The 11,591-nt window shown below is 45.6% G+C and overlaps 1 protein-coding gene across 1 annotated transcript in view; it reads right to left on the minus strand.

Annotated features, from left to right (window-relative positions):
• DOCK10 (dedicator of cytokinesis 10) overlaps positions 1–9,317 on the minus strand; it is a gene marked incomplete at both ends in the record, with an annotated part of 280,006 nt that extends 270,689 nt beyond the window's left edge. Inside the window, one exon of the mRNA XM_082841820.1 lies at positions 9,192–9,317. Within this exon, the coding sequence (XP_082697946.1) occupies positions 9,192–9,317 (126 nt within the window). The remainder of the gene's footprint in view (positions 1–9,191) is intronic.
• Positions 9,318–11,591: the final 2,274 nt, after the last annotated feature.

Here is an 11,591-nt window from a genome sequence, read left to right on the forward strand (position 1 = left end):
CATTTTTGTGAAGGTTACTCAGCTGTAGTTAATTCCCATTTTCTCCTTCTGAAGAGTGTGACAAAGGGAATTTTAAGAGCTAATCAAATAAACAATCCGTGTTTGAAAATAACTTAATTATCATATTTAACTGAATAGTGAATTTTGTTAAGTTTTTTTGTTTGCTTGTTTGCCAAGTCAGATGCTCAGGCCTGTGTTCTGTTTATAGAATGTGTGTTTTGAAAGCCCCAAAGTCACTGGTCATTTTGACAGCCTTAATTAGTCATTTAGATTGGTAATTACCAAAATAATTGTATGAAGAAAAGCTCACTGTGGTCATCATAAATGGTGCCGTCCTTTTCCATAGACCCTCCTCCACATCCTATCATTAAACTCTGCCATTTTGGTGTTCAACATAGAGAGCTGCCTCGCTTCCACAATTCTACGTGTCAGGGGAGGGGGTTGTGCTGAAACTGAATTAGGAAAACTGACTACTTTCACATTTAGCAGCACAATTAAAGGAACTTTTGATGATTCGGGTCCATTAACTCTGCTATTCTCAGAGGCAGACACTTCCACTGCAATCCAGGTACAAATATTAACGTTTTCAAAGGCAAGTGTTTTGCTCTATAGCCACTAACTCGGTCACATTCATTAAATTTTATTATTTCTACATCATTTAATGTACGTCAACATGTCAAGTCCAGCGAACACAAGCATCTCTTTCCAGCCCACTGACACTGCTGTGAATGATAAGAGGCAAACAAATCTCACTTCAGCGGGAAAAAAACCCTCTCCTTTGTAAACACGAACATTCAAATCAAGACTACAAAAGACAATGTAACAGATGTAATGCTGCAACTGCAACTACGCCATGCATATCGTGCCAGAAATGTATTTCTACAGAAGGAGAAGAATCAAATGATGCCCCTTTCAAGAGATGAAGGAGCCATTGTTTGCACAGTTTAACACACTCCATGCCAGTCCTGTCCTTGGGAAAGAATCACACTGACAGAGTGTCCAAAGTTGGTGTCACTCCCAGTATCCCACTCTGCTGAGATGTCATAAATGAAAAATTGTTCAGCAGAGCAAAAGTAACCACAGCTCTTCTCTTGTTGAGAAACTCTTTTTAAAAACCTCTTCCTACGGCTGGTACTCTGAGATTTCCTTTTCTCTCTTTGCTCTCTCACACGGATGCTAACTGCATGTTTAATGAGATCTGCCTGTCTGCCTGGTGGACCTGTCTTCAGAACAGACTAATCGTGGGCAACACAGACTCCAGAGTCAGACTGCCTGCATGTGAATCCTGGCTGCATCAATTACCAGCCATTTCATCTGGGGCAAGTTCCTGATCTCCAAGCATCTCCTTCCTCGTCTATAAAATAGGAATAGAAATCCTTCCCCATACGGTTGTCATGAGGATTAAGAGAGACTGTACGAGTCAAGTACCGGGCACACAGGATGTGCTCAATATCTTTCTATTTAATTGCATTTCTGCCACTTACCAACTAGACCATGAAGAAGATGGCTCAAGGAACAGCATAAGCAGATACTGACAACCCTGACATTTTGAAGTCATAACTCCACTACAGTCTCTCACTGATATACACCCAGCCCACTCTCCCGACGTTCCTTAAGCACTCATTTGCAGTGGGAAGGGAGACCCCCGCCCCTTATTTTCATATAGTCAATATAGCATAAAAGTAGTGAAACTGACAAGTTCCCTTCTCTCAATGGCATTTATATTTGAAGGCAGAAAGCCTGGAAAAGAGAAATAAGAAATTAAATAAGTAGAAAGATATCTTTAGATAGTGGTAAGAGCTATGAGGAAAGTGAAGAACAGTAATGGGTCAGAGACGTCTGTAGCAGAGGGAGGCTGGGCAAACCGCTTGCAGTTGGGAATCCAAGATGACCTTCCTGAGCAGATGACATCTGAGAACCTGAGGGGCAAGGAGGAGAGGCCGTGAGGACTCCAGGGCAGAGAGAGGGCAAATGTAAGGATCCAATCATCTAATGTCTTAATTTCACAGATCAAAAAACTGAGACTCCAGAAAGGGAAGTGACTCAGCAAAGAGTCACAGAGCCAGGGCTGGAATTCTGGTCTCCAGTCTCACGGGATCTGATATTTACTACACCAACTCCCAAACTGGCCAAATGGTTCAAACTGCATGAGGGAACTTCAACTTGGACAGCCGTCGAGAGGAAAGAGTGTCCCCAGATGGTGGTAAAGGACAGCCAGTCAAAGGGGTCCTGGACCACATTAATTACAACATGTGGAAAAACCAAGGTCTTTAACTCCATGGAATCCCATCCTTAGGACATTCAAATGAGAACAAGGAAAACCATTTTTTTCTGAGAGTCAATGACTGAAGGAAAAAAGGTTCATCATTTTCTGATTCTAGCAATCAGATATTCTGATATAACCAATTATTTTCAAATAACTAAGGGTTTCAATATGATGGCAACATAAATCTTCTAAAGCAATAAGTAATCATCATTGCATGTCCTACCTGAGTTGGAGTGATTCTGCTTTCAAATTCTCTGGTAAGTGGGGTGACACTGGCCTCATCCTGGAACCCATCTTTAGGGTTATAACCAGGGTGAGAACTTCTGCAGATTCACATTGCAACTATGTCATGTACGTTACAGAATTTTTTCCTTAACCTAGAAGCTTAACTTAAGTTCACTCTACAATTAAGCTGCTAGATGGAGGAGAAAACACAAAGCAAATAAGCAACGGACTTCCCTAAAGTCACTTAGCAATGAACAAATCTCATTTTTATCCTTAGGTGGTCTAAACTTTATCTTTGTCTCAAGAGACTCTTTCAAAAAGTTGCAGAATAAACCATGGTGTACTAGACCCTCACACAATTGCCTTTACCTGACAACACACTGCAAAACTACGGCTAAAATTGTAGCTTTGTGTGTGAGTGTGTATGTGTTTCTCACGTTTCAATGTGCTTACAAATCATCAGAGGATCTTATTAATATTCACATTCTGATCCAGGAGGTCAGGTATAGAGCCAGGGATTCTGCATTTCTAGTGACCAGGTGATGCCAATGCTGGCCCATGGACCACATTCTAAGGAATAAGGGTCTATCACTGCATCATGCTGCCCTTTGCGAAAAATTACAGAAGAAAGACTACCTTGTCTTTGGAGTCTCGGTACAAGTTAAAGCTGACCATGTCTAGAGCAAATGATCTTCTTTTATCTTATGGCTCTCTTAACCTCACGGCTGATCATGTTTTCCTCTTTGACTGGGTTCTCTAGGATGCACCCTTAGCCAGACTACAGGACTTAATGGTTAGGCGTTTTGTATACGATCGTACTCCACTGACCTACTCCTGACTACATCTACCTAACACTGCTTTTTGTTGTTGCTAATACTGCTTTTTACCTCCTCACTATATTTTTCGTTGCTGCTATGTTACATGCATCTTTGTAAGACACTTGGAATCACTCCTTTGAATAAGATAGTGTGTGAGAAAAGAATCTCAACACAACCCAGTCACATGGAAGTATGCATCGTCGAGGACACATGATGCATTGGAAAATTTCAGGCCCTTGCTTGGAGTGGGTGAAGTGACTGAGAATGGAGAAGCAGCCAGTCCTGGGAGAGAAGTGGACTTGAGAAGAATGAACTCCGCCCTCTTTCACAATTCACTTATGGCTTTGCCAGATAGATGGCATGGGGTTAGCTAAGTAAGTTCATGTTTTAAGGACTTAACCACTGAGCTCCGGTTGCCTTGGGAAGATCTATTATTAACATGGGTAACTGGAACAGCCTCTCCTGTGGCTTCTAACCTCAGAGGAAAACTGAAGCGACCCCTCACGGGTACTCTGACATGCCAGTAGGAAGGACAGAGTTCTTCTTCCTTAGGTAGAGCTACCCATCAAAAGGCAACATTAACCAAAGTAAAATCCTTGTGTCTTCCCACTTAGAGATGCCATTGGAAGCAGCTACAAAACTGGTTGCTATTCAGGATGCAAAAGAGGTCCCATGTCAGTTACTTAACTCAGAGCATGGTATTAACCCTATGAGTCTCACTGGCCTCCTCTGTAATCTGTAACTATAATGACTTCCTCATAGGATTGCTCTGAGAATTAAAACAATGCTGTGTCAGGCACTTTGTAGGGTCTCAGCAAATGGTTTATTATATAACAACTATTACTGCTCTCTTTTTTTATGCTAGGCCTTAGAGAAAAAGGTTGTAAAGAAAGAGACAGACGAAAATGTTTATTCATTCTTTCACTTTTTGACCCATGTAACAGTTCTCTAGAGCCCACCGTTGTTACCATATATTTTTAAAGTTACCTCTGCAATGCCCTTGAGAAGTCAAAAACATGAGTTGATACAGTCAATAATAACATTCAACCTTGATCTTGTAAACTAAGTTTGTGTTGAGTTCTTCACCGGGCTAGGGACTTTCCTCATTTGAAAACATAAACGTGGGATTGGGATTTGTGCTAAAGCCTGTGACTTCTGCTAAAATGTAAACACCCTTGTTATGAAGAACCCTGTCAAAAAAAACTGGAACAGAACAAGACGGTGCTGGGAATGCCAAACTAACAGGTCTCTGCTTTGCCTACTGCTTTCATTCTAGACACTGACAGCAAAACAAGTGTTTCATTTTTCTTCAATATCACTTCCCACATCATTTCACTGACTCTTACTCCAGGCATAGGAGTTTTTGGAAATTCTAGTATCTCCCACTCAATTTCTTAAAACCCTCTTACTCTCAACTATTAAATATCACAAAGTTCAGAGGGAAGGAAAGTCTTCCTTCTAAGAATTCCTCCTGTCCCTGTAAACATGTTTCCATATTCATAGCTTCTCAACCAGAAATCTTCAGTTGGTCAAAGGTTCTGCTTATTCAAAGCTGCCTAAAATATTAAAAGGAGTACCACTGGGGAACAGAGGTAGTTAGGAAACACCAAATCAAAGCAAGGATATGGAATTTGGGGGAATACTGAATCAATACTCTCCTGTCTTAGTCTTTCTGGGTGGGGAGGGAGAAAACACACTGATTAAGTACAGTTGCTTTTAGCAGGATGTTTCCTTTTTAAAAGAAATTAATAAATTTGGATACAATTCAAACATAAGCTGCAGAGCAATTTTTGTGTAACAGCAGAGTAAATGTCCTAAAGAATACATGTAAATAAAGTGGTATGTTCTCATCTAGGAAACACATAAAAGGCATTAGGCAAAAATTGACCAAATGATTAGTTGGTATTTGGCAAACCTCCACCTGCCTCTGTGTTTCCTTCCCATCATCTGACCCTAGTTAGTTCTTAGCCTCTCTGTTACTCAGTCTTCCATTCCTGTGACCCACCCAATCATGTTCCAGAAATAAAAGTCTGTATCTCTCAAACAAATATAATATATATGCGGAAAAAAGCACCAATCCTATGTTTATAGCTTAATCAACTGTAGAAAGCTATTTAGATGAACTAATTCATGTGAAAGTACAAATGCACTTCACACATTTTTAAAAGAAGAGCTTCTTAGCAAAAAAGAATCTCTAATTAATGGCATTACAACTTTGTGGCCAAGACAGTAGTATATTCAACCAAAAAAAATAAAACACTCAAGCCCTGACACGAGAGAAATGTTCCTCATCATTTTTGAACTGAGATTCTGCGATACACAAGTTTGCTCTGTGGGACTACTGTGAAAGGGGGGCGGTCAGGAAATACTGAAGCTGTGCTTGATCCCGAGATTGGCCTTGGCATGAGTTGTGATTCATTTGTTTTCTATGAAAAAGTTTTAGGATAACTAAGGAGGAAATATTTCTGTTTTCAAAATCTATGGCTTTTGCTCATAATTGTTCTTTATTGTTCTCACTCTTTTTTTTCTTTTTCTTTCCCAACAACTTCATTGAGAGACCTTTGACATATAAAAACTGTATATACTTAAGGAGTACACTTTGATGTTTTGATGTATCGTGGGAAGATCACCATGATCAAGTTAAATGACTTATCCATCACCTCTACCTAGTTACCATTGTGTGTGTGTGTGTGTGTGTGTGTGTGTGTGTGTGTTGGGAAGATTTAAAGATCTATCGTCTTAGCAAATTTCAAGTGTACAATACAGTATTTTCAACTATTGTCACCACGTTGTACATTGGAGCTCCAGGACTCATTCATCGTGCAGAGGTGACCAATCTGTACCCTTTGATGACCATCTCCTCATTTCCCCTTCTGCTCCCCTCCCCACTCCAGCAACCACTGTTCTACTCTCTGCATCTATGAGTTTTACCGTTTTAGATTCCACACATACGTGAGTTCATGTAGTATTCGTCTTTCTGTGTCTGACTTATTTCACTTAATATAATGTACACAAATGGCAGGATTTCCTTCTATTTCCCTCTTTTTTAAGGTTAAATAATATGTGTGTGTGTATACACACACACACACACCCCCAATGGAATATTATATATCCATTGTAATGGGATATCTTGGCTATTGTGTAGAATGCTGCAATGAAGTTGGGAGTGCAGATAATTTTTCATTATTATTCTTAAGAGGAATGTAGACTAAGGCGGGTCCTCACTAGGAGTCTGCCTGCATATGAGCTACTACAGTGCCTTGGGTTAAAACTAAAATCAAGATTGCTGTGGAATCCACCTCTACCTTCCTCAGCAACTGCCCTGAAAGTAGGCCCCCCGGTAAATGCCCTCACTCAGCATCCCTTCATTCTCTGATCTCCATAATCCAAACACATTTTGAAGATTTCCTGTCCTATTATGTGTATGTTTGTATGATATATATGTATTTATATATATTTATATATTTTTGTATTTATATTTTCGGTCCCCAAAAGAGAGATTTCAGAAAGGGTACTGTATGAATCCAGCAGTGAGACAGGTTTTCTCAGCAAGACTTTCTAGTGTGTCTCAAATATTTTTTCAGTAGATGACAGCTTGCTCCAATACACACTATTCCACTTCCTGTATTGAAGTGGGCTACCCATTCTCTTCTTCCCCCAGACTATTCATTTTCTCCCTTGACAACTAGGATTTGAGGACTTGAAGCAACAAACTCAAAGAGTCTTAAGGAAGTGGATCAATGTAAGCTAAGCTTCATCTTCACTGCACAGTCCCATTACAAGGTTTTAGGTTCAAAAGGGATGCTCTGCCCCACAGACTCCCACTGCGTTTGGGTGCCAACTCAGAGAATGCTTCACTTTCCAGTTTCCCTCTAAGAGTTAACTGATGGGACAGATGCCAGGCACATAAGTCCGTGCTGCCAGAATCGCTGCCCAAGCTGCCTGACTAGATGGGTAAGATCCTTTGATATGTCTTGGCAAGAGCTGGCTCCAGGGTGTTGGCCACGGTGCTGAAGTGAGGGGAGGGGGGCAGGGACACCTTTCCCAGCGAATCACCCCTTCCCCCAACTCTTTTTAAGACACTGGGCTTATTCATTTTGACAAGATACCCTAGGATTTCAAATCTGACATCAGTTTGGAGAAAGTAATGTGTATGTCCGCGTACAAAGGTATCTAGGATACATATTCTTTAGAGAAAAGTCGAGTGCTCCAAAAACTCTAGGAGAACCCCGTAAAAAATAAAACAAAAATCAAAAACAACATTTAGGGCTGTTTATTCCAATTGAATGCTACTTATTTCTGAGCACTTGTCTACCAGATCATTACTGAGATTTGGTAAAATGAATCAACTGCAAAATAAAGTTATCTTAAAGCAAATGGCAGACAATGACAAAGCCACCATCCTGAATAATCATTCCAAAGTGAAAATTACGTTCTATGCATGCCTGAGGATTTTACTATCTCTATTTTTACTCTAGCTGAACCTTTTTTTCAAATGTTCTTTTTGACCGATTATCCTTCCTGCCTTGAAAATGTGCATGCTGATATCAGGACCAGGGCAGCCCCTGGCACAGGGTCTACTAACAGTTAAATCCCCTCTGGGTGCCTGCAGACTGCAGCCAGTGGTAAGTGAAAGAGAAGGCACCCTGGCCACTGTCTCCTGACTCATTTCACACTCCAATCACCTTCACCCTCTTGGGCATCTGATGCCTCTTTCCTCTGCCAGGCAATTAGCTTCCGTTCTGTTCAACTTTCCAACCTCTGGCTTTAGAGAAAAGTCCTGGCTGTGGGAACTGGCTCTGGGCAGCTCTTGGCTCCCTCCTGATGGGTGACTTGCAAGAGTAACACTTTCTTTGACACTCTTAAAAGAAGCCGTTTAATTCCTAATGATGTTTCCTGGCAAAAAGTAAAATGAAACCCACAACGTGGGATTCCGGTCCAGCAAAGGCAGGCCAAGAGCGTCGCTGCTGAACCCAAGTCTTGCTTTAAGTCTGTTCCCACTCGCTTCCCTTTCCCACAAGAGTTCATTTTTCTTCCTCCTGACACTTCCAACCCGGAGTGTGACACCTACTGGAACTTACGAACATCTGGGGAGGTATGGATATGATTTGGGCATCAGATGAGAACGCCTGGCTGCTGCCCCAGGGATTTCCCGCGGAAATCACCCGGCTCTCTTAGAAGGCGTTTCAATAAGGAAGTAACCAGTAAAGTTGGCGGGAGAACCCTGCGGAACATTCTTAGAAAAATACCAGGAACCACTGGATACTTAACGACCCACGTCTCCTCCAGGCTAGTTCCCTCAGCCCTTTCTGGACTCCTATAAAGCGGTTTGTGGGTTTTTACCCCGTGGAGGGAGGGGGGTGAGAAGGGCATTTATTTCCGCGAGAGCGTTCAGGTGAGGTTCCCAGCTTTAGCCCGGGCGAGGACCTCGGATCACACCCTCTCCTCCTGCGCCCTAGTCGCCAGGGGTGAAGGGGGCGCGGAGACCCGAGGACCGAGGGGTTCCGCTCCGTAGACTATCCACACCTCGGGTCTCTGGCACCCCACAACCTAACGCCCACGGGGCTCGCGATGCGTTCCCGTCACCTCCTCACACCCCCAAACCCAGGGACATCCTCTCCCACGCTGCGCTTCTGCTGCCCGCGCGGCTGATCCTCTGAGTGTCCCCGGTCCCCAAACGTGCCCCCGGTCCTCACGCGTCGGTGCCGCTGCCTCGCAGAGGTGGCGCTGGCGGCCCCGGGCGAGGCGTCGGGGGAGGCCGTGCGGGGGCGGGGGAGCCGGGGGGCGGCAGGGAACCGGGCGCCGAGGGCTCCGGGAGGCCGGGCTCGGGCCCCCAGCAGCCCGGGGCGCACGGGGAGGCGCGGAGGACGCGCTGCACTCACCCGCTGCTGCTGCTGCCGGCTGCTGACAGCCACCGCGGCGGCGGACGCGGCGCTGTGCCGGAGTTCGGCCGCCTGCCCGGGTCGCAGCAGGCTCCGGGTGAACCTGCGGGTCCGCTCGCTGGCCATCGCCCGTCGCGGGCCCGGAGCGCGCGTCCCGCCGCCCTCGCCGGCGCCGACCTCCTCTACCCACCGCCGTTCAGGAAGCGGAACTCGGAGCCTCCCCCGGCCCCCCCCCCCCCCCGCCTTCCTCGCTCTACTCGCAAGAGGCGGGTTTTTCTCTCTGACACCCCCCACCCCCTGCGCTCCGCCGAAGCTTCGCGACGACTTTCCAAACTCTGCGCTCCTGCGGGCGCGCGCGGCCAACTCGGCAGGCGGCCCCGACCCGGCTGTTGCGCCTCTGGAGTGGGGACCGCGGGACGCGCGTGGGGCGGCTCCGGCCCGCGCCAACCCCCGGCCTCAGCCGGCCACCCGCGACTGTGCCCGCAGCCCCCAGGACCGGCGTGTGGCGGGGGAGGGGCGCGGGGCGGCGGCGGCCGCGGGGCTCCGGGCGGGGCCTGCCCACCGCCCTCGTGCCCATTTGGAGGCTCCTTGCGGCGCTGGAGCTCTGGCCGCGTTGGTTTCGCCCCGACTTTCCGGGGCTGGCGAGAGGGCGCGGGCAGAGCTCAGTTTGCCCTTCCAGCCTTGGAATCGGATCAGAGGCTTATAAACGGTCTGGTGGCTGGGATCTCCGCAGCATCTCCCGAGCCAGGCTTTCAAAGTCTCCTTTTCCCAAAGTCCTCACTCAGGGCTTTGGAATAAGCTTGCAAGTTCATAGATGCCTCAACCAGTATTCATGAAACGCCTACTATGTGCCAGTGCACGTTGTTCTGGAAACTGGGCTAAGAGGGGGAACCTACCAGCCCCACCTTAAGGCTGTGAGGGGCTGATGAGGTTTTTGAGCTTGGGGTAGGAGGCAGCAGATAACCAAGTTAATAAAAGAATACAAGTACGTGAACAAGGGAGTTTCAGATAATACAAGCTAGAAACCAATAAATCAGGGTAATTAATGTGAGGTAAGAAGCTGGGGAGTATCACATAGGGTGAACTGGCTAGAACTGACGGTGGCCTTCCCAGGTGGTGTGGGTCAGGTATGCGGGTGGACTTATATTTGTGTTGTTTTTCTTCTCCCACTCTTGCCACACATGCATCTGGCCTGCACATTGTCCCTAGATCTCTGATTAAAGTCTTCTGAGAATTCTCATCCTGAGTCACACCCCAGGGTGGTTCTCCAACTCCATGTGGGGCCGGGAGTCGGGAAGAGCAGCCCCCGCCCCTAGGATACCAGTCTGAAGAGATTCAGGGCAGCCACTCCAAGTATTCTAGGTTTTTCTTAACAGCTTTTTATAAATCTGTGACCCTGACGTTTTTCCCAAGCCAATATATAGTTTTAACACAAGGTTGCATTTGGGTATAAAGAACTCTTAAGTGGCTGATAGATGCACTTGAGTCAGCTCTCTGATGTCTGGGATTCAGTTAGCCAGAGGTACTGGTGTGGCATCATTTCAGCACATTCTATTTAGAAATCGTGACGGACAGAGGCTCTGGAAGATTTGGGATGTGCCATATGAAACACTGGTCGGCTCTACTATACCCTTCATAGCAAACTACTGTGTCTTGCGTTATATGCTTTCACACTGGTACCCAATATGTGACCAAGGTCACCTTTAAGGGTAAGCAAAGTAGGTGGTTGCCTTGTGGTGACACACAAGATCTCTATGGGAGTATCTCCCTCCAGCCACACCCTCCTCTGACAGGTGTGCCTTGTGGTGATGCTTTCAAATGCATACTTTCTTGAGAGAGATAGTTCATTAAGCACTTTTGAAAGAACTTGAGCTTCCCAAGAAGAGGTATCTAGTCTTTCTCCATGGTTTCAGAACACAGGAGTTGCTCACTAATATTGATTTGCGGATGACTTTCCCAAGGGTTCGATGGGCTGGTGCAGTCTGAGAGCTGAGTGCCTGAGGTAGAGACAGACAGAAAGGTGTGCTGGAAGGGAAGGCTGGCGTACCTGAAAATTCCTCAGAATGTGTCCTTGGTATGGCAAGCAAGGCACTGAGCTGCTTCACAACACCGAGATCCCACGCAACCCATTCTTTAAGAGTATCAAGTAACAGAAAATCACTCGCCCATCTTTTATTACCACAAACTTCGCTTTCTCCAGCTTCAGGGGGTTACCCAGAGCACTAGTGTGAGAGGATTTGATGAACAGATGCCTATTTGTCCTACCCTTACCCTGTATGATGTTCACTCCATGGGTCACACTGAGAAGGAGGGTAAATGTAAGTGACCTTTACACTCAGGACATTTCAATAACGGCCCTTGACAGTCATGTAGCTTTTAGTTAAGATGCCTTCTGGATTT

This window comes from Leucopleurus acutus, assembly GCF_964270905.1.
Source record: "Leucopleurus acutus genome assembly, chromosome: 6".
NCBI lineage: Eukaryota > Metazoa > Chordata > Mammalia > Artiodactyla > Delphinidae > Leucopleurus > Leucopleurus acutus.